Genomic DNA, 24032 nt, shown 5'->3' with positions numbered 1-24032 from the left:
GTCAGTTTCTCCGCTCACAAGTCTAAAAGTATTAAACAGGAGGGTGGGGGGAAAATGCACTTACTATCATTCCACTATTTCCCAAACCCACAGCCAAAAGGACAAGGACAGATGGGTGTTCCCTGCCACTCCCTTCTGAACTTTCCCAGCTAAGAAGTGCACATGCTTGCTAACCTGAAGGGACACATACAGGGCTGACTGACACTAACCTATTACAGAGGAATGTGAAGTGGTGACTCCCACCATGTCTCCTCACTCATAGTCTGGAGTCTGACTGCTCACAAGCTCCTGTGCACCTCCTGTGTTGCTTCGAGGAAACAATAAAGAAGCAGAACCAGTTGTGGCTCCTTGGTAAAATGAAGGAGGGAGTGAACTATGATATGCCGCATTGCACACTACAAATACAGTGCCTGAAAACAGCTGACCAAAATAATATCTGAGCTTATGTTACACAAGACATACCCTGATCAGTCATAATATTAATACCACCTGCTTAATATTGCTGGCAGCTCTTGAGGCATGGACTCCACAAGACCTCTGAAGGTGTCCTGTGGTATCTGGCACCAAGAGGTTAGCAGCAGATCCTGTAAGTCCTGTAAGTTGTGTGGTGGGGCCTCCATGGATTGGACTTGTTTGTCCAACACATCTCACAGCTGCTCGATCAGATTGAGATCTGGGGAATTTGTCGGTCAACTCTTTTCCATGTTCCTCATACCATTCTTGAACAATTTTTGCAGTGTGGCAGGGTGCATTATCCTGCTGAAAGAGGCTGCTGCCATCGGGGAATACTGTTGCCATGAAGAGGTGTACTTTTTCTGCAACAATGTTTACGTAGGTGGTATGTGTCAAAGTAAGATCCACATGAATGCCAGGACCGAATGGTTCCCAGCATAAGATTTCCCAGAGCATCACACTGCCTCCTCCAGCTTGCCTTCTTCCCATAGTGCATCCTGGTGCCATCTCTTCCTCAGGTAAACGACGCACATGCACCTGGCCGTCCATATGATGTAACAGAAAACATGACTCATCAGACTAGGCCACCTTCTTCCATTGCTCCATGGTCCAGTTCTGACGCTGACGTGCCCATTGTAGGCGCTCTTGGTGGTAGACAGGAGTCAGCATGGGCACTCTGACTGGTCTGCGGTTACCCGAACCCATACACAGCAAGCTATGATGCACTTTGTGTTCTGACATCTTTCTATCATAGCCACCATTTTTCAGCATTTTGTGCTATATTACCTCTCTGGTATGATTGGACCAGACGGGTTAGTCTTTGTATCAGTGACCTCGTCACGTTTCGCCAATTGGCCATCCATTGGACCAATTTCGTAGGTACTGACCCCTGCATCCTGGGAACACTTTGGACATGCTCTCACCCAGTCATCTAGCCATCACAATTTCACCCTTGTCAAAGTCTTAAGCTTGCCGATTTTTCCTGCTTCCAATACATCAACTTACCTAATATATAATCCCACCCTTGACAGGTGCCATTGTAACAAGATAATCAGTGTCACTCACCTCACTTGCCAATGGTTTTAATGTTATGGCTGAGCAGTGTATGTTCTTTGTTCAAACTTTGTTCAAACATAGACAGAAAATTTGGCAACACTTTACTTAAGGTAGTCATTATAATGCATTATAGATACCTTCATAACACAATATGATGCATTCATAAAGTATTATAAACACAGCGATAACTATTTATAAAAAGACAACACATTATAGCCATGTTTATTATGTGTTATGAATACTCTATGACGCGCTCATCTATAATACACTATACCTTCATAATGCAGTACAAAGCAGGTTTAATTCTTATATTGACTATTATAATGCATAATGAAGGTATTTATAGTGCATTATAGAGCATTCATAATGCATAATAAACATGGCTATAATGTGTTATGCCTTTTTATAACTATAGCCGTGTTTATAATACCTTATGAATACATCATAATGCATTATGGAGGTATGCATAATACATTTATATGACTGCTTTAAGTAAAGTGTTACTTAAATTCTGTTACTATGCAAACCAACAAACCAAATGGGCATTAAAAATGTGTGCTTGTAAGAAACAGCACATTCTGTGTTACACCTGAAGTCATAGATTGTGTTAAGCCTGGGGGAGCTACTGACGCAGGAGTCATACAGTCGAGGAAGGTGCCAGAATTGGAATACAGCCATAATAATAAGTAATAGAATATAGGTGAAATATGTGGAACTCCTCAAGCCCCTTCTGGGGTGCTATTTACAAGGTCATCTGATGATCCATTAGGTCATGTGACCTGGGAGTGTGGGGCTCTGCTGTGGCCTGAAACTGGGCCAAGATGTGCCATAACCTTTTGGAGCACTTCAAGTATGTCATCTAGTTTTTCAGGGGTTTTAACCTTTAATATATTTTTAAGAAACCACTAATGTTATAGAGTGGAACATTATCTACACCATTAGACTGATTTGGAAGGGTTAGAAGAATATAACTACATTTTAATCCCTTAACTGCTGCTGTTATCTAGTGACGTACTTTGCTGGAGAAGCAAAAAGGTGAAACATTCATTATATTGCACATATTATGGTGCACTTGTTTTTGTTGTTCTAATGAGGCACAAACTGTCTGTTCATTAGTAGAAAGTGCAATAATATGAGCAGTAATGTGAGCATAAATGTGATGGCTTTTTTTGTTTGGGGCACTCCAGATTATTCTAACAAAGCACAGCCCCCATAATTTATTGTAAGAAATTTGACTGTTACTTATTTGGCTCATAATTTACTTACTATAAATATGTGTGGAATGTTATAATTAGCACTGTGTCCCTGTACAGCATAAGCAGTGGGAAGATGTATGGATGTTCAGATACTATAGGTACCTCCTTGTTTATGAATCTTATCAATCTTATTTATATAAATCTTCTATATTTCTTTTTGTATTTTAGATGTCCAAACAGGGAAAAGTGTGTTTCAATTTATTACATTTTACAGGAGTGCCTAGGTTCTTCCAAAAATTGCATCAATGACAGCATGTTATTGTCTGAAATGTATAATCATGTCTTTAAAAGGATCTAAGCTGTTGAAAAGCTATCCAACTAAGACAAACAAATTTCTGTAACAAATTACTTTTTCTCTTGTATGAACGGCTTGGCATTACAGCCGTAACACTTGGCCGTATATAGGGATTTTTTTTTAACACTGATGAAAGTAACTCACTCCAGTGATATGATACTATTTGTTACTTATTTTAGACCTTGACCTGCATGCACTGGAGTCTGGCCCAAAGGCACAAAAGAGCAATCAGACTTAACTCATTTTCTAATAGAAGAAACTGGACCCACTTTTGTGGTAGTTATGCCAGCCCATAACCCTTGTTAGTGGTTCTAGCTTTGATACAAAATCACCAGGTAGGGGCTATAAACCTCTGTAATAATCTCTTGTGGTTAACGGTTAATCCAAAGACTGCCCAGCACACAATAAATTACACATAACTTTCCAAATGTGCCCACTGAGCAGAGTGTCAGGCAGCAGATGGCTCTTGAACCTTTAACCTGCAGATATTTGAGTTTAGATTAAAAGCCTGTGCATTCAGAGAGCTTTTTTGCAGTATTAAAACAGTTTTGGCAAAAAGCAGTAATGATAACAATGGCGCAAAATGGCTTGGTTCCTAATCTGATGTTACACATGCTTGGGGACCATCTACCTCTTGGATTTTTAATGTCCTGTTTTACATTTTGCCATTTTAGAAATCAGACAACCTGAAAATTTTAGGCTGAATTTGTATTTAAGGGCTTGATTTAACACTTTTGCTCTCTTTTATAGATTTTATGTTTATACACATATTTCAACTAATAATCTGGCCAAATAGGGGCCTATATTTTTATTCATGTTTAACCTGTGCTTTAATGAATGAAGAAGTTGCACTTTAAAGCCTGGAAAACACCAAGCTGATTTTCGCCCGTCGGAAGGCATCAGGCTGTCGGTGAAAGTCGGTGACTGTCCGCTGTGCCGGTGTGTGTGGCATGGTCGGAGATGGTTAGGGTTAGGGTTAGGGAGATTGCCTTTGCTGCTGTTTAGACTGATTTACCATATTAAATCATTGTCAAATATAATGATTGGGCTGTATGGCAACCATCACCTCTAGTTGTGCTGGTGTGTTCCAGCGCAAAATTTCACAATTGAAAGGAGCTGATCATTCGTCGGCCGTTTGGTGCTAGTTGTTTGCCCCCTTGGTGCACTCCAGGGTTATGCATCCTACAGTCTAAAAGTACCATTTATTTGCTTAATTGTGTAGAAGGATGTTTAGTATTACTTAATTATTATTAATTAATATTATCTTAATATTATTACTTTCTAAGCCAGTGATGTTGATTTTGCTGCCATCATATGCTCATATTTATGTTTCTATGTACAGTAAAACCTTGGATTGTGAGTAACTTGGTCTGCGAGTGTTTTGCAAGACGAGCACAAATTTTAAATAAATTTTAACTTGATAAATGAGCGAGGTCTTGCAGTACAAGTATTATGTATACGCTTTGTCTGCCTAGCATTACGTGATCACAACTGAGCCGATGGTTCTTCTCTCTCTCTCTCTCTCTCGCTGCAGAATTGTGGGTAATCGTCTCCCATGGTCGGTCTCAGTCGGCGTCCCTCACTCGTATAGTCAAAATTTAGTAGAAAAGCACCACCCAAATAAGGCCGTAGCAGTGTGAGCGATGAATCTGTATAACGACAATGCAATGTCACATTTCCGCAAAATCGAAAAGGAGGCAAAAGCAGCTGTCATTGGATAGGTTCCTTGTTAATGTCGCACAGAAAGAAAAAGATTCCAGCGAGCCAACAGATAGCAGTGATTCTGTAAGTTATAGTGAAAGTTGTCCTACAAAATAACCCTCCTCTTCTCCTCTCTCTTGTCTCCTTCACACCATCCATGATTCTTTTCAAAGGTAAAGTGCAAGTTAATTTGTTTTATGTATTTTTATTTTATATTTTGTATTAATCATTTTTATATGAATATTTTTGGGTTGTGGAACGAATCATATGAGTTTCTATTATTTCTTATTGGAAAATTCGCTTTGATATACGAGTGCTTTGGATTACAAGCACGTTTCCGGAATGAATTATGCTCACAAACCAAGGTACCACTGTATATAAAAGGTTAAAACATAGGTTCACTGAGCTCTTTAAGTCTGTCTTACGACCTGCCATATCCTTTAGCACCTTGACAGTTGCTCAAAGGCACCACTTGAAGAGTGCTTTCAGTTTTCTGAACCTTGATCAGGATTAAAAGTGAATGACCCGTAGGGCACACAGGATATTCCCATGCCGTCCCTCCTGTACTTCAGCCTGCAGTGTAGCTAGTCACCCATGTATATATATGGGGAGTAGACCGTAAAATGGAAATGTGGGCCCTGTGCAGTCTAGGTCAGGTGGAGTCAAGGGGTTGAGCTCTGCTTGCTTGGACCGTGAAAACTTGGAATTCGGTGACTCTGCCATTGTGCTGACACTTCATCCTGACAATATGTGTTCTGCTGCTTTTCTGTGGGCCTGAATCCATTGCCTAGGCTGTATGTGCCACTGGATCCTCAAACATCTGTGGCTAGCATACTAGATATAGCCTATCCTTGCAACATTCTTTCTGTTTATGATGGCACGGATGAGTGTCCTGACAGTTTGACTTCTGTGACACTTCCATCCAGCAGTACGAACTACTGACAGTGCATTGTTCTTTGTGAGGAAGAGCTGCCTACAGTTGCAAATGCCGTCTTCTTTCCTCCTGACTGATGTCACCTCAGAGACAGTTTCTAGTAATATAGAACCAGTTTTGTTTTGTCACTTAGGAGCCTGCTAAACCTACAGCAGTTATACTAGTGATGACATCATTCGATGTCATGGGGTCACACCATTCATGTGGGACACTTATATTGTGGGATTTGTGGTTTATCCATCTTTTGTGCCTGTTTCTAAAACGCCTGTAATGACATCTCAGGTGTCTGGGATATCAGTTTAGGGTCAATGAGCAGAGGTCTAACAGCTTAAAAGTGCGCTTCTAAATCCATCTTTAATTTGGTAGCAAATGCGTGTCACTTTACAACTGCTGATACTGCCACCAATTTATACTGTGTGTAAAACATAGGCATCCAAAATTATAATTAAAAAATGTAATTCACTAATCCTGATAGTATGAGACTAAGGTGGAGGTTGAATTACAAAGAGGATTTGTATAATTATTGTCATACCGTACAATTACGAAATGACTTTCAAGTATTATGTATATATGAATGACTGAGATAATAGTCAGAAATCATAGCGTGGGTGGGCCAGCAGAAAATCAGATGGGCCAATCCCAAAACAATTTACGTGGCAACAAAAGTGCACTGAACTACATCATTTTTTTTTATCAGTTTTTAAATGAGCCATGGTATTACTAAGACCAAATTAACAAAGAGGAAGAAAAATCTATTTGCCTCTTACAACATAAGAACATAGGAAATTTACAAAGGAGAGGAGGCCATTCGGCCCATCAAGCTCTTTTGGGGAGAACTTATTTAACAGCTCAGAATTGGATAGGTTCAAAATCTTATCTAGCTCTGATTTAAAGGAACCCAGGGTTTTAGCTTCCACTACACTAGCAGGAAGACTATTCCATACTCTAACTACACGCTGTGTAAAGAAGTGCTTTCTCAAATTCATTTTTAAATGTTCTCCCGGTAATTTCCACTTATGGCCACGAGTTCTAGTATTTAAACTAATACTGAAGTAGCCATTTGGCTGAACAGCATCCAGACCTGTTAGAATCTTATATACCTGGATCTGCTCCAGGCTAAACAGATTCAGCTCAGCTAACCTCTCCTCTTAACAGCACGTTTCCTCTGATTCCTCTAACCACGCACACACATACCTGTCAGACACAATAATTTTATCATATACTGGATCGCTGACTGCGAACAATGATTGGGTGGGGGCCCGAGTTCCATCTGGTTCCATCTGGGTGGGCCTAGGACAACCTGCTCCCAGCCATGTTGCCACGGTAGCTCTGAGAACATCTTAAACACTGCAACAGTTTTCCTTGGAGGAATTTGTGTGTATTTTAGGTGTTGGCAAAACGCATAGTGCGAGCCCTACTGACATGCGGGGCATCCGGCTCAATGACCCGTATCAGCCGGTACGTAGCGTTTCACGCGGAAGCGATGTCCCTTCTGAAGCAAGGACAGATTCCTGCGGAAATGCCATATCGGGTCAGATTCTCCGAGAAAATACTTTGTCTCTACGCAGATCTGCAAGAGCCCTTCATTCACACCAGGACCCGTTTATATTCAGTCACACCGTGATTAGCTAAAACCATGCAGTAGCTTTGTTAGTCTGGGTGGATAAAATAATAATAATAATAATAATAATAATAATAATAATAATAATAATACACAGAAAACAACACACATCCAACGGGAAAAGCAGAAATATTCCTAGATTTGCAGATTTAGATTTTCATCCCCCTGCGTAGACAAAAGTAAATAGGACTCGCTTGCCGGTGTTTGACGTCTAGGAGGCGTGAGACATCTTCTGACGTCTGTGCTGAAGGGGGCGTGTATTACTGTGTAGTAAAACCGAAAAGAGCACCGATTCTCCTTGATTTGTGAATGTACTGCGCGACAAGGTTGCTGATCGCCGCTTTTAAGCGAAGACGTGTATGGTTTTGATGGCGGATTTCCGACTGTGCGGTGCTTTGTATTTCTTAGATGTAGCTATCGTCGTAAGCTGAGAATAGGTATTGCAGATCTTCGCCGGGTGAATCTTTTTTCTATATATGTGAACGAATAGCGACCTTTAAAGGGTGCCGGACACGGAACAATCGCGAAGAAACGCCAAAAATAGCGGTGCCAGCGAAAGGCTCTCCAGATGAAAAGTGAAGTATACCTGAGCACAGAGTTCCGTATCACAGCAAGGCGACTGGCGAGCCCGGCTTCTAAACTTTTTGCTTATATTCAACAACGCAAAATAATAGTATTTGCAGCGTAGAGCGCAGCAATGCCGAGCATGCGACAGTCGTACACGGTGACGGTGCCGGAGGAGCCTCCGGCAGCCGCGTTTCCCTTTCTCAAGCAGGACCTAAGGCGCAAGAGCCCTACAATGTCGGGCTCTATGCTGGTGTCCACTTTCGTGGGGCTCCTCATTAACCAAGCCAAGGTAAGCACGGTCGAATCGACTCCTTTAACGCGCTCCGTCCTCTCCATGCGATTAGTCAGATTAACTACTGTATGTGTACTCCCACGTCTGTGGAACAATTCACACTTAGTCATACTGTGTTAAAAAGCATGATGGAATATGTGTGTAATGTCCATGTAATATTTCTAGTACCTCAGAACTGAAGTTGCTTTGTTAGAATGCTATCTACAGACATTTACTGTAGGCTATCTGAACATCTGTAATACTGACAAATGGGCAGATCCTTTCGTTATATAACATCCTATTCCTATATCAGTACTCGTTTAATGTTATGAATGAATGAAGCAATGTTAAACGGTAAAATTGTTTTTATTGGTTGTTGTAATTAAATGGCAGGTTTAATTGTGCATGTACTTTTCGAAATTACTTTGGTATTTCAAGTGAGATCAAATGAATCGCCCGTACACAAACCATGAGTAGATCTCAATGTAAAATGTGTCCGAACAGAAAGTTAATGTAAGCATTTGGCACATATTTCTGAAAATGACAGTGTTTTATGGTGCTAGTGGGTTTGTTCGTGCCAGTGTGTCTTCTCCGTATCTTACCCCGGTTGTGTGCTCTGCCGCTGATGCGAGTAACAGTTACGCAGAGGCCGGAATGAGGCAAATATGCGCTATTGCCTGCGGCCGGGTTATGTAACAGCCAATCCGTTGGTTGCTTTCGAACGCCCGCTGACGTCGTTCATGCCGCCGTATGCTGCACAGCCCTACAGGAGCCCTGTACCTACATATGTTGGCGCTAAACCCGCAGCATATATCAATTCCCAAATAAAACAGCAGTCAGCGTTGCTGAATTATTAAATAACACAACAGTTTCTTTTTTTGTAATTCCTTTGTGATGTTTTGAAATCAATTCCTGGGTCAGCTTCAGACCCTAATGTAATAACATGTTATTGGAAAAATCATCAGATGAATGATCATTACAATGTGATGTTAAGTTTCAGGTCCATTGTGTGGAGCAATGTGTGGCTCGGGATTAGGACACTGTGCTGGTGATCAGAAGGTCGCAGGACCAAATCCCTGGGTGGCCAGGAGATTTCACTGTTGGGCCTCTGAGCAAGGTCCTTAATCCTCTTTTGCTCCAGGGATTGTCTGACCCTGCTTTTCTCAAAATCTGTGTTGCTTTGGATATAAACGCCTCCTAAATAAATAATAATGTAAAATGTCCTGCCTGATGCTATACTTGCCATAGCTTGCTGTACTGAGCGACAGTCTGTGAACAGCAGAGAAAACCGTATCAGCATATATTTTATTGTATAATAGCTGCCTTTGATTCTAGGAGGCTTAAGTAGCTCAGAATTTTATGTTTAACCCACTTATGCATCTAGAAAACTCCTGCAGATATTCAGGTTAAGTAGCTTGCTTTATTTTTCCCTGGCTGTGGGAAATATGAAAAGAGTCTTGCTTAAAAAGCTCATATTCAGTAATCTGTAATGAAGCTGTAAAGTTGCTCAATATGTCAGCATGAATCCTTCAGTTGTTTGAATAAAACCCTTTAACCTTGTTTTAGGTGTGTCAGCATCTTCCTGTGGACAGAGAGAGGAAAGTTATCAGTATATTTCATGTCACAACAGGACCACAGTTAAACTATAATGAAAATATAGTTGTATAGTTTATAGAATATATAGTTTAAAGAAAAAGCTTATTTTAATCACATATTTAGTTTAACAAATATATAATTGATTATTGTTTGTTGGTTCTGTTGTTCACTACGACATGCTTAAAGACTGAACAAGTTACGGGAACCTTTCTGCGAACCAGGGGGATCACTGTTCAACATCACCAGCCAAACTGATTTGGTGCCCTGGGTGCAGACACACATGTGCCGCTGCCTTTTCTCCGCTTATACAAGTGGGAGCACATCAAAGCCTGCTTTAGATAACCTAACCTGATGTTACTCTTTAAGAACTCGGTAGTTATGCAATGCGGCCCTCTGCTGCCTCGTGCCTTTGTGCTTCATAAGGGCACTGTGCTGAATTATATGCAGCAGATATGAAAGAAGCATTTGGATTTTTTTCATTCTTATCTGTGTAACGTGAGAGCGTAGGACCTTAGATATGCTCAAGGTCTGCTGATAAGGGCAGTTAGATCCACTAATGTGACTATATGGTTGTTAGAAGTGGAATGGAATGCTGGCACTGCTGTTACCTCAGCAGTAATATATCTCTAATGAGCTGAGAAGGGCCACTAGGTGCAGGTTTGCAGGTTTTCTATAGAAAAAAGATCTTTCTCTGCCTACTGAGGGTCATTAGGGATACTTACATACAGCAGTAAGCCATTTAATAAGCGCGATGGTCTCCAGAATTTCTCAGCAATCTGTGTTCCTGCAGGTAGCTTATGATCCGTCGGCCAGCATAAGGAGCCATGGTGGGTGTCGGGGTGGGGGGTCAGAACACAGAGTCCTGCAGCTCCTCAGGCTCCAGGCTCGTGCCAGCTGGTGTTTGCTTAGCGCGGTCAGTGTTGCTGTCCCGTGGTGCCCTCCTGGAACGGTGCCAGCCCACAGCTGGGTTCAGGACCTCAAAGCACCTTGTCATTTCGCTTTATTTTCCATGGTTCCCCCAGGAAAGCTTGCCACTCCTCTTTTTCAGAGTCTGCATGCTCCATGTCTGGGTTATAGGCTCTTGACAAATGAACGAAAAAGGAAGAAAGGAAGGCCCCAGGCAGCCATCTGTAATATTAATACATTTATTCATGGGGTATTAAGTAGAATATTTCAGTTCATGACCTTGCTAAATCGTAAGATGTCCTTTGGCGCTTGTCGGTTGGTGCTATCAGGCACCCTTGACTATAGTGCTGTTCATCAGTGGCGTGCAAAAAAGACCTCATCATTTAGCCCTCGGCAGAATCCAGGTTCACTTCTTTGTGACCTTAAAAGGACATTGCATTTCCCTAAGCCCGTGGGGTAATGCCTTTTGAAAGGTGTGTTAGAAATGGCTTTTTGGGTGGTAGTTTGCACGTGGCGTTAGCTGCGGCAGTGGTCCATAATCTGAGCTGGAGCAGTGCTCTGCTTTCTGTATTCAGGAGTTATAAAAGCAGGATTAGTCTCTATCTGCCCTTCTGCGGAGCAGGACGCTAGCACACTGTGACCCACATGCATCTGAGAGATTGAGAAGGTGTGGTAGAGGGAGAAATTTAGATGAGGTGTGTGTTTTCTGTGTGAGTGACGTGTGTGTGTGTGGCAAGAGGAAGGAAGGGGAAGGAACAAGGGTGTGTGTGTGTGTGTGTGTGTGTGTGTGTCAGCAAGAGGAAGAGGAAAAAAAGCATTTGACAGGGGGAGACAGAACTGAGTGTGTATGTGTGTGTCACAGATAGGGAGAGAGCGATCTAGAAAGCTTAGTGAGGCCCAGCAGCGTGAGGACAGGTGTGACCGCGGAGCCCCGCAGCCTTGTGACAAGGACAGACCGCTCCTGCTGTCTCTGGCACTGACGACTCCTCCCGCAGGACCAGCCTGCAGGGGCTCCGGCGAGACACGCCTGCCGTGTTTCAGCGTGGCAGCGCACGCCGCTAACTATGTATCATCGCATTCCGGATGCAGCCATTTGTCTAAAACGCAGCAGAAGTGGGGCAGAGGTGCTGGAACGCTCACTGCCCTCCCCAGGTGCAGCTCTGTAACACTGTCTGTTGATTCCGAATATTCAGCTTCTTAAGCTCCAACAGCAAAACACCAGGAATCCACTTACCAGTTCTGGGCCAATGAATTGGGCCATTTTGGGAAGCAGTGGGATTATTTTGCAGACTGGCAGCGTTTGTTCTGTCCAAAGAAACAAACCGTTCCCTCATTGTTCTTCATGTGTGATTTATAAAATGCTCTGTCCAGCTGAACCTCCTTTTTTTGCGTGGGTTCATGTATTTATTACTTATCAGCTCTCTCATGTCAGTCATTTATTTTGCAGATTTTGTCCAAATCAAATCTTGCAGTTACAGTGAAGTAGCTAGAGCCTGCATGCCGAATGCTGCTCGACCGGCCGCGGTTTGGCAAACATTGGCAAAGCGGTGACAGTCCTGTGTTTTGATCCTTGGAGTAGTGCTGGCCACGGGTACGAGTAGCTCTCTGTATAACGTAAGGCACCGAGACGGTGTCTCAGCCGACTGAGCCAGCTGTCTGCACACCGCTGGAGGGCGTCCATAAGGACAGCCAGGGCTTAGGGGCATCTGCTCGGTAGTGTGTCACCACCGTAGGCACGGCTCTGGCACGGCAGCCAGCGCGCACCAGATAATTAAATGGGACGTGGAGGGTGGGGGGCTATTTTTGGCCGTGATGCTGTGGTGCTGTCGCGCCCCTGACAGTGTCTGAGAGATGACACATACATAGATCAGTGCAGGGTGGGATGTAAAACCCCGCCAGATGACGGGCATCACGCGTCCTGAGAACACAGCGGCGACGTCGCGGTCATGAGGAGCTGCAGGCCACGTACAAGGCCCTATAGGCACGTTAGAAGATGTTTACTGTACTGTGACACATTCATACAACTTCAGTGCGGGGTAATTAATGCTATAACTACAGGTCTGCATTTAAACCTAAAATAGTGGAAATGATTTAAGGTCATATGATGGGCCTTGACTAAAACATAAAGTTACTGTGATGATTATTGGGATTATATTAGTGTAATTATGAGAGTCTTTTGTTGGCTTTGCTCCTTTTGTGGTCCTTCTGTGAACCATCCAAGGTCCCGACCCAGTCATGGCAAATATGACAGCTTCCTTGAGCTGAGCCCAGGTCTCCCCCTCGCTGCTCTCTGGCTGAGGCTCACTGGTTTGTGGAGGGGGTCACCTCCAGCTTGGGCTGAGCTCCGTTCTGGGCAGTAGATTGGGTTTCTTTCCACTGCGTCACCAGGGAGCATGCGGGGCTGCGTCGTGCTGGAAAAAAACAGTGCTGTGTCAGGTTTCTACTTTGTCTCTCGTACAGGGCCTTCCCGTCAACAATCTGGAAGTGAGTCACACTGTGGGAAGCTGTAGGACCTAATTGGACTCTGTTTGCTTGCTTGTGTGTGTGTGTCTTTGTATTTACCAGATTGTGGAGACCAAATGCCCCCACGATGTGGTAAAACCTGTTACTTTTTAGCTTGTAGGGAAGTTTTTTCAGATCCCCACAATATAAACCTGTTTTAAAAAAATCTGTAAATGCCATTAAAAAACGGAAGTTGCCAAAAGTTTTGGATTTTGTTTGGTTACTTGTGGTTGAGGTTGGATTATGATAGTGCCTGTAGAAATGAATGGATAGTCCCCATGATGATAGGTATACATGGCTCTAGAAAAAATTGAGACTAATCTATATTTCTTAAAAATCTGCATTTTAAAATCCTGATTTAATCTGGTTCTGCTGGCAGAAGGCTACACTGTGAGGCAGGCTTCTTCCAGGCTCAAAGTTTCTAAGGCATCATACACAAGAACAAGGTGAAGCAGGAGACACTGGCAGTGGCCAGAAACCAGTCAGGTAGAGGGCGGAAGCGACTTTCTAATGCCAGAGATGACTGGTAACCTATCCGGCAGTGTCTCATAAATCGGAGGATGACCTCAAGTGACCTTCAAAAACAATGGGATACATTAAGTGGTGTGAAGTGCACTGCTAGGACAGTTCATAACAGGAAAGAACCAGGCTGGAGTTTCCAAGAAAATGTGTATCTTACACAGGCACATATCCATAAATTGAGAAGTGAATGAAACTGAAAATTTTGCCTTGCTCTCTTAATTTTTTCCAGTGCTGTATGAAGTATGCAGGCGTGTGTGTGTGTGTGTGTGTGTGTGTGTGTGTGTGTGTGTGTGTGTGCGCGTGCATGTGCAGGTGTGTGTGTGTGTGTGCATGTGCAGGTGTGTGTGTGTGAGAGAGACAGAGAGAGAGAATGCATGTATCATATAACATTATGTGGTGAAAATGTGTTATTTTGATGTTGTGGGGACCATTTTTTTGGTCACCTCAAAGGAAAGTTGGTTTCATGAAAATCTATAACATACTAAAAACCTCAAAAGTATTGATTTTGTTTGGTTACTTACCTGTATGGTTAAGGTTAGGGCTGGGTAGGTGTTAAGGTCGTCAGTGTTGGGATTAAGGTTTTTCCTATAGAAACAAAAGGAGAGTCCCTACAAAGATATGAGTATAAACGTGTGTCTGTCTGTCTGGTGAAGGGACGATTGCCTTCTGGTCTCCAGCTTTAATCCTCTCGTGCCACCACTAGATGAGTCACTGCTTTAGCTTGTTGGCAAACTCTCTCTTTCTCCCCTTTATACTGTGAACTTGATGGTCGTTACTTTCAGTAACTCATTCCCCCCTCCCCCCCGTGTATTCACAGAACTCCAAGAGTGCCCAGGGGCTGGTAGGACTACGAAACCTGGGGAACACGGTGAGTTGGCTCTCATGTTCTTTGCTGAAGTACAGCTACCGTGGCTTCTTACGAACAGGAGTATCTATGCATGTCTGGTTCTAGGTGATCACAGAAGGAGGCCTGGGCCTCATGCATGTACTCTTCAGATTGGGTTTCATTGAAACCACTTGCGTGTCATGTGTCACGCTGAGTACAGACTGTATGTACCCTGGTTCTGCTTCCTGAATGGGAGCCCTTAGGTAATAGTACAGAGGGAGTTCCAAAAATAAATTCTTCCCCACCAAATACAAATTTAAGTATAACCCCCCCAACCCACTTCTGCTGTTCCTCCATTCCTTTTCAAGAGCACTTATCTGTTGAGCATTTTAATTACTGCTCATGTCACTGCCGTGGCAGAGATCCTCGCCCACAAGCTCTGTGTGACGTTACAGAGCAGCAGGTAGTCAATACAGCACTTGCAGGGCTTTTTTTCGAGGTGCCCTTGAGGGTACTTAGCCATGAACGGATTTAATAAAAACCCAGCTGTAGGAAAAGAACGTCGCTTTGGGTAAAAGTGGACCGGCTTAGAAATGTGACGTAACGTAATGCAAGAGAGCTTTATTTTAAAATCCTGTTTGAATAATAAGTGTATGTGTGTGTGTGTCTCTCCCACAGTGTTTCATGAACTCCATCTTGCAGTGCCTGAGCAACACGCGTGACCTGCGTGACTACTGCCTCCACAGCTCTCACCGGCGAGACCTCAACAACAACAGCCGTGCTCACACTGCGCTCATGGAGGGTAAGGCTCGGCCCGGCCCGGCCCGGCCCATTTTGCAGAGGGCCCCGGCGCTGCCACCGGCCTCCTGTGCGGCCTCTGATGGCCCCCGTCTCTCGTCTCCCCCTTCAGAGTTCGCCAAACTCATACAGACGCTTTGGACGTCGTCGGCCAGCGAGGCCGTCAGCCCCTCTGAGTTCAAAACCCAAATCCAGAAGTACGCTCCCAGATTCGTGGGCTACAAGTAAGTGGTTTCGACCCCCCACAGGAAACACTGCTGTCCAGTCTAGTTCAACCTAGTTTTCCCCTGCATATTAAGGTAAATGTAAAATAGCAAAATTGCCCCACCCATTTTTGTCCCCATGTTTAATGTATTTTAAATGTAGTTGCTGTTAAGGACCTCTGTAAAGGTAGCATGTCTTCACTGTCCAGTTAAAAACATGCATCACCAAAAATCTCATTATTTCAGGAATGTGAAAAAATGCATTTTTTCGGAAACTACTTTGCAAAATATTTCTAAAACAATGTAATGAGACACCATTAGCACCAGAAATAGAAACCTCTGTGAACAGATTAATGTTTTAATTGGACTTACGTGGATACCTAGCTATCAACGTTAACTCTTTCAAATTAGCCATATAAAGTAATTCATATAAATGACTATTGTGAATATAAATTAGATGTCAGACGCTATTGGTAGACAGGAGAATGGGTGTACTCCATCATTAATAAAAAATCACAACTGTCAAATAGTGGACATACATGGTTTTCATTGGACAGTAACATTAACTTGTTTAAATTAGCGATTATAAAATAATTCCTACAAACGACCATTATGAATGCAAATATTAACTAGTATAAACATAAATACTAGTTAAATAGCCATGGTGATATAAAGTAATCGATACAAAGGATCATCATGAATACAAATGTTAACTAGTTAAATAGATGACTTTCATTGATCAGTTTGATTTTAAATGCTATCAGGAGACAGAGGAGAGTGGGCATATTTCCTCAATAGTAAAAAGTCACAATTGTCAAACAGTGGACAGTGACGATATGTAAGGGTCAGAGGGAATTCTGTAAGCAGAACATATGAGAGCAGACTACAATATGGAGTAACGTAACCAGGCTGCCTTGCTCTCCGCATGCTCTAGCCAACAGGACGCACAAGAGTTCCTACGATTCCTGCTTGATGGGCTGCACAATGAGGTGAACCGGATCGCTGTGCGACCGCGGGCTCACATGGAGGACCTGGACCACCTGCCGTAAGTACCAGCCCCCAAGCCCATGCCGTAACCCTACAGGGCCTCATACCGCTGGTGGACAGGCCGCACGTTTTATTTAGCTAAGTGGCAGGGGGTAGCATGGCTTGATGCGAGATCTCACCGTTGGGCCCTTGAGCAAAGCACTTAACCGCAATTGCTCCAGAGATTGTATCACCCTGATTTCTCAGAAATGTCACTTTGGATAAAGGTGTTAGCTCAAAGGAATAAAATGAAATGTTTAATACAGCTTTTTAGTTTTAAAGTTCTATTAATGATGTCTTATTTCACTGGTTAAAAATAGCATAATTATTTTTAAACAGCATAATCATTTGGAAGCTTCATGTGTCCCAACCTCTAGTACCCTTTATGTTGTATAAAAAATATTCAATAAAGATTATTATATGTAGAAAATGTACCATTTTATAATTTGTGGGTTGATCTGCCACATTCTGCTACATTATCAGTTCGTATACCAATGACATAATTAAATGAACCCAATCAGCACCCAGAAACGACACGGTAATCATTGGTTTTAGGTATTTAAATTTGCTTTGTGCCTTTTACAGTCCTGCTGAAAGGCAGATCACCAGAAGTGTGTTGTGAGCATGTGGCTGGAAGTTTAGACCTCTTCTTTCCGTGTTGAGATAGACCTGCTAATGAGCACAGGTGGCCCATTAATGTAACATTGATGCTTCATTAATGTCATATGGGATTTCTTGTGTAACTAAAACTGGAGTCTCCATAACAGTTCATAAACAAAATCCTCAGTTTTATCTTGCCAGTCTGTGTTTTTGTATTTGATTTACTGGTATATTGCATGTCCAATTAAAGATAAATGTTTAATTAGTAGAGTTGCATTATATATATGTGTGTGTGTGTGTGTGTGTGTGTGTGTCCACTGAACACAGTAGTATATTTACAGTGTCTAAAAATATAGACTTTATATTTTAGATTTGGATTATTTTCTTTTTTAGTCTCCTGTGCGGGGCCTCGAAGCTTCTAACAGTGGGTTCATAATGCGTTCACTTTGTTCGTCATCCAGTGAAATTCCTTCAGCTGTCATTTTTTTCCCATTAGTCACAGAAGCTGACAGCTATGCTGTTGGTTCCTGTCACAATGTTATATAAACGTTTACGGACCACCCAAGCCACTAGCGGCTGTTTGAAGGAACCCAGCTTTGCCGGGGAAGGACTCTGTCACACTGGGGATTAGCCTTCCCTTACTGGTTGGCCCATTAGAAGGCCACCTGGAAATCAGGCCAGGCAGGTGTGGTGCGAGGTGATCTCTGTGACACAGGTCTGTTCCTTTTCCCTTCCCTGCAGCGATGACGAGAAAGGGAAGAGAATGTGGAACAAGTACCTTGAGAGAGAGGACAGCAAAGTAGTGGGTGAGTGTCCAGCTCGCTGCCGCCTTCACATGCGAAACCCTTCCGACACCTCCCTGCATGCGCGGAACTAGGCTAACGCGTCGTCAGATCCAGACATCCGGCAGAACTACGTGAAATCAAGACTGGTGCAGCAAATGGGTTTTATTTATGGAACCAGGCTTACAGAAACTGGGGTGGGATCAGCGCAGAAAAAGTGGCAAATGTGAGCAGAGGTAAAACGATCAATGATGGGGGGGGGGGGAGGGACTTGGGCCGAGCAAGAGGGGTGTGAAAGAACCGGATGCAGGTCGCAGATCGGGGCTGAGAAAAGGGAAGGTAAACACTGATATTGAGTGGTGTACAGGAAGGAGCAGGTGTATTGAATGAATGTATCCAGTTTCTCCTCTCAAGACATGCCATCCAAAGCTAACCAGTGTGTCTGGATAAAAAATAGATCTGTGGCTCTGATTTTGGCTGGGCTGGCATCTGTCTCTCAGAGGTGGACTGGGTTAACACCTGTAGTTTTGAGTAGAACATGGTTAATATCTGTCTACCTGTGTCTCTGCACAGATCTCTTTGTGGGACAGTTGAAAAGCTCCTTGACTTGCAGCGAATGCGGCTACTGCTCTACCGTCTTTGACCCTTTCTGGGATCTCTCCCTGCCCATCGCCAAGGTATGTGGCCTGTCTCGGATTAGCCGCCCCGTTCACAGGACCTGTGGGAAATCCGAATCGTTTTATCGCTGTCTGTTACCCAGAGGAGAAAGGACTAGAAAGACGAATGAGTGAGTGCCACGGGTCAGGAGTGCGACCTCTGTGGGGCTTTTGTGGATAACAGCTAGTATGTTTGACCTCTCTGTCCACAGAAGACCTACGGGGAGGTGAGTCTGATGGACTGCATAAGACTCTTCACCAAGGAGGACATGCTGGATGGCGACGAGAAGCCGGTGAGTTCCTGCCAGCCTCCTCTCTGCCACTCACATGACGCAGCGAAATGACCAGCATGGACAGTCGGGGACCACTAAACTTTAACAGCCTGCCATATTTAAGAGGGCGTTTTATAGGAGGGAGGTACTGTTTTTAGATACCAGTAAAAAGAGACTCCCTGCCTGGGGGGCGGGGGGGTGCAAACAGAGCTCCTAAAGAAATAATATTAACGTGAGTGTATGTGTTTGCTTGCAGACGTGCTACAGATGTAAAGGAAGGAAAAAATGCACAAAGAAGTTCACCATCCAGAAATTTCCCAAGATTTTGGTTCTTCGTATCCTTTGCCAGCATGGAGAGACTTAGTTTTCTTTTTGGAGAATTTGGCATTCAGTTCAGTTATCAAACTTCAGATTAAACTGTCACCCTATAGTTTGTTAAAATGCTTTTCCACGTATGAATTGATATATTGACAATAATATTACCACATTCCATGGAATGATGTTTCTGCGTAATATATAAAAATATATATATGCCCTTGACTAGTGCCCTCACCCAGATCTGAAGCGCTTCTCAGAAGCCCGGGTGCGAACCAGCAAGCTGTCCACGTTCGTCAACTTCCCCTTGAAGGACCTGGATCTCAGGGAGTTTGCGTCGGATAACAGCGGTGAGTTCCCAGCATTCCTCTCCACCCTTCCTCTGCACGTGTGTCACCCTCAGGTAGACCAGATGACGGCCAGTAATTATGAGAGAAAAATAATCCATCCTGTCTTATCTTTCTGTAGTTCATGCAGTATACAACCTGTATGCAGTGTCCAACCACTCAGGCACTACCATGGGGGGCCACTACACATCATACTGCCGCAACCCCACGCTGGGGGACTGGTACAGCTTCAATGACTCCAGGTTGGCATGAATTCTGTTCTCTGAGCTTTCATACGTGTGCAGCCGGGGAATTGGACATGCACAAGCAAACACGCATGGGTTAGTGGTGTATGTATGTTCGTTTGTATTTAGGGGCGCAGTAGGGGCATGGATACCCTGGCAGATTCAGGGGGCCCTGCACTTTATAGGGGGCCCTTGAATACTTGAAATAAAATAAAATTGGACGGGAGCAAGGCGACATTTTGTCAGGGGGCCCAGAATTGCCAGCCCTGTGTGTGTGTGTGTGTGTGTGTGTGTGTGTGTGTGTGTGTGTGTGTGTGTTTGTGTTTGTGTGTGTGTGTGTGCGTGCGTGCGCAAGCAGGTATACCTATCCTTATGGGGGCACAATGTGAATGAGCGGGCCCCATAAGGATAGATATATCCGACATGTGTGCGAGTGTGTGTATGTGGGTGGGCAGGCGTGTGTATGTGTGTGTGTGTATGTGTGTGTGTGTGTATATGTGTGCACGTGCACGAATCCAATTCCCTATGTGCCTGCCAGAGCCTCTTACCTCCCTATTCCCACTCTCCATCAGTCCTCTTTAGCACCCTGTGGCTTTCTCTTTCTCTTTCCCTCTCTCTCCTCTACGTCCGCCATCTCTCCCTGCATGTCATCAACACCCTGGGCTTTTTTAGCACAGCTGTTATTGGATATCGGCACCAGAGGCCTAACCCTGTCTACATCCTCTGTTTCCATCCTCTCGTTCTGTGCTGCCCCATCTATAATAACCATGTGTGCCTTCACAGCCCCTCTGTGTCCTCCTGAGCTACCCCATGTGTTTGGCTTCCTCGATCTCCTCTCCTTTATCTGCTTATTGTTTCTGTACTAAGGCCTCTCATCTGCACCTCTCCACAGAGTAACGCCGATGTCCTCCAGTCACGTGCGCAGCAGCGACGCCTACGTGCTCTTCTACGAATTGACGTCTGGCCCGCGGTTGTGAGGTCCCCCTTGGACATGGGCGGGCCGGCGCAGGCTCGCCGGAGCATGAATCGGACTACTGAGGACTAATCTGTCAGAGAGGGAGCTCAGCACATAAGTCCCCCTTCCCACCTCCCCCATCTCAGAGCTAGACGAACGGGAACCCGTTTTCCAGTGGGAAGGAGAACATCTGTCCCAGATCACCTGAGAGAGCTGGAAAAGCATTGGGGCCAAGGCACCTTCATCATATGTGCACACGCCCACATATGTGCATATAGGCCTCTTGTGATGCCGGCAGCGTACCTTCAGGCAATAACCCAGACGGCTCTGTCTCAGAGGTCCCCTCTCTATGCACTGCGACAGGAGCCCTCGCTCGAGTTACACCGTTTGTGTTTTCCAGAATGCCTCAGCCGTAGAGGCTCCTATGGTTTTTGGTTTAACACTAACCCCCCAAAGCCTAAAATCCACATAACCTAAATGGTTCTCTGATGCCCCCTGCTGAAACATTTTGGAACAGGGGGCAATGAACATAACTACAGACCTTGTGTTTTCACCACAACTTCACACCTCTCTCCACCCGCATCCCCCCCCACCTCCATACTCTGCCCTTCCGTTACACGCACACAGCCCCAGTGCCTATTGTTCGTCATCTCTCACCACTCCAGTCCACTACCCACCTGACCTACTTCCTCCCTCTTCATTGGCCTGTTTTAAAACCTCCTCCACCTCTCACCCATTGGCGATGAGGGAAGGTGTTAAGCCATGGAAGGGGGCCATGTTTTTGTATTGTCACTGTGGGGCTGCTAGAAAAGAACTGTGAATGGACATATGACGTAAAATAAAAGCTCATAACTATGGATTATTTTCACATTGACTTCATGCCACTGTACAACATGGAAAGAATGTTCTGAAACACATACATGAATTGAAATGTGTGTGTCTGTGTATGAATATTTTTATATTATGATGCAATATAGAGAATGTACTATGCGGTGGTGCTGAACGTGACCCATTACTGTTTTTGGTTTATTTAATAAGCTAAAGAGAGAATACTTTTGTTTGATGCTTATTGGTGATAATGTGATGAAGTCTGTTTTTAACAGGGGCAGTTAAAAAAAAAAACCATATAAATAAAAACATTTTGAGAATCTTTTTCCCAGTTCCTGCTCTTGTACTTGGTGTGCATTCTGGAGGTACGCCTTTCTGCTGTGCTGTTTTCCTGCGCGTTTAAATCCCAGGAGGTGGAAATTTATGAGTCAGCTGTTTAACCTGAATTGTTTTAGTAAATATTTAGCTGTGTACATTTACATTTAATTTATTTAGTAGACATTTTCCCCTCACAGCCACATACAAGTGAAAATCAGAAAGCAGGGACGGCCAGTGTCCATGGACTAGCTGGGGTTAAGGTCCTTGCTCAACGGCCCAACGATGAAATCATTACACCAACCACGAGGCATGAACCGGTGACCATTCGAGCACAGAGGCACTGAGTCCTACCTTACAGCCACACTACCCCTGGCTATGTTACTAAACAGGATAAAAGAATCTGCTAACTGCATAGATACAAATAAGGTGTTACTGGATAGGTGACATAAACATGACTAATGTTACCTAGGTTGCAAAACAAAGTGCATACATTCGATATTTATTTTAGCTCAGCATCATGCTCTTTTTATGACACCTTAAGGTCATAGATCCCTGCCCATCTTTCAAAACAGTAAGTGTGGTACCCCGATGCCCTGGCTAAAATTGCCCACTGCTGCCCTATCAAATCTGGGATAATCATCCCCTATATGTAACTGGTCTCACCCTGCCGCTTCACCACCTTGGCTACTGTGTGGTGAGCGTACTGTACATTTCTGTACAGTTCGTTTACTTGGGCAGAAATGTTCCTTTAAATTTATTAAAACTTGACACAACGGTCCGCAAGGTGGCGATCACTACCACACACACGGAGAGAAACAGCTTCCTTACAGTATGACCGGACTGCGCTGGTGAGGAATGCTAACAGCCTCAGTCACGGGGATAGCATTGTCGTAAAGGCCACACTGGGAAGAAGCTCGGTGAGAAAGTTCTCAGTAAGAAAGTTGTTTATGTTTTTTTCCACTGCAGCTGAGCAGCCCAGACGATTTTTGCCCTTAGGGGAGCACTGCCTCTCACACGAAACACCAGCATCTGACGTTCCACCCGTATTGGATGCTTCCTCATCCGAGTCCTCAGGCCGTGAAGGTCCTGTAGTGTATGCTGTGTGTGTCTGCGCTGATATGCACTAGTAAATTTCAGGCTACCCATTACCCCTGCCAGGATATGCGGTTCGAAGACGGATAGTTGGAAGCCTGATGTGCAATTTCTACTCATGTCCACTAGAATGCGCAAATTCTATAAAAACATAATGTAAGAACAGTATTTTCACCGAAGAATTTACAAGGCGATGGTGTTTTGTCTTTCAGTCATTCGCATTGTCAGAAATGGCTATAGGAGCCCCTTACGCAGACGTTATTTACAGGTCTGTTGTATTAATTTCGATACGCCTGCAGCATGATTAACCTGAGTTGTTTTCCGCTAGGCTGTTGCTGACTTGGCATGTCATTGGTTAATAACGTTGTCAATCAGACGTGGTCAGATTCGTGTATATATCGATTTCCCCGCCCTATTCTGCGGCAAGTCCGCTTTTCTTTTGCGTATTCGTGGTGAGTCGCTAATTTCTGTGCGTACAGGTAAAGGGATGTTCATTTTATCCATCTACACAATGACGCTCTTTAACTTGTTTTCGTCAGCATGATAGAAATGCCGTTAGCATCCATAGTTAAACGGCATTTCATTATATATGAATCAAGTTACAGATTTATCATTATCTGTCATTGTTGCTGTTATATAAAGCACGAAATTAAATGTGCCTCGTTTATTGCTACTCAAAAGAAACCCCATCCTGGTAAAGCCTTTCCCCTTTTATCACCTTTTGCCCCCCGCCTTTGGATTTCCATCCTAGTGAATAATCAAGTTACTCTACTGGATGAAACTGGATCCGGTTCAGAAATCAGCTGTTAAGAGAGTAATAAATATTTAGCGCAACTGCGCAGTTAGGTCGATGTGTGGCGCTAGCTGGGACCAAGCATCGACATTGTGCTTTCTCAGGCGCTCTGTCCTGGGACCGCCCTGGTGCCAATCACCCTGTTTCCAATGGCCATGCAATATGCGAGCTCTCTAGCTCGGCTGTTTTGCCATCGGAGCCGTCCTCAGTTAAGTCATTTTCTGTGTTTCCTGTTGGTGCCTCCTGAGATGATACAGCTCGAAGGGACTGTTTTGATGTAATCTTAGTACATTGCGTTAACTATATACTAGTCACAA

At 44.0% G+C, this 24032-nt stretch overlaps 1 protein-coding gene across 2 annotated transcripts in view; it reads left to right on the top strand.

Annotated features, from left to right (window-relative positions):
• The window catches only part of LOC111840467 (ubiquitin carboxyl-terminal hydrolase 2), a 38233-nt gene extending 16396 nt beyond the window's left edge, over window positions 1-21837 (top strand). Inside the window, exons 1-12 of one of the 2 annotated variants that reach the window (XM_023805328.2) lie at window positions 7436-8172; window positions 14498-14548; window positions 15185-15308; window positions 15417-15528; window positions 16442-16552; window positions 17875-17939; window positions 18489-18592; window positions 18784-18864; window positions 19100-19178; window positions 19401-19508; window positions 19627-19747; window positions 20622-21837. In XM_023805328.2, coding sequence (XP_023661096.1) covers window positions 8014-8172; window positions 14498-14548; window positions 15185-15308; window positions 15417-15528; window positions 16442-16552; window positions 17875-17939; window positions 18489-18592; window positions 18784-18864; window positions 19100-19178; window positions 19401-19508; window positions 19627-19747; window positions 20622-20706 — 1200 coding nt within the window. In that variant the 5' untranslated portion in view covers window positions 7436-8013 and the 3' untranslated portion in view covers window positions 20707-21837. Of the gene's footprint in view, window positions 1-7435; window positions 8173-14497; window positions 14549-15184; window positions 15309-15416; window positions 15529-16441; window positions 16553-17874; window positions 17940-18488; window positions 18593-18783; window positions 18865-19099; window positions 19179-19400; window positions 19509-19626; window positions 19748-20621 lie in introns of those variants that run through there. The other variant, XM_023805327.2, reaches the window with a different exon arrangement.
• Window positions 21838-24032: the final 2195 nt, after the last annotated feature.

This window comes from Paramormyrops kingsleyae, chromosome 18, assembly GCF_048594095.1.
Source record: "Paramormyrops kingsleyae isolate MSU_618 chromosome 18, PKINGS_0.4, whole genome shotgun sequence".
Lineage (NCBI taxonomy): Eukaryota > Metazoa > Chordata > Actinopteri > Osteoglossiformes > Mormyridae > Paramormyrops > Paramormyrops kingsleyae.
Note: the sequence above shows the minus strand (reverse complement) of the source record. Positions and strands in the feature narration are given on the sequence as shown.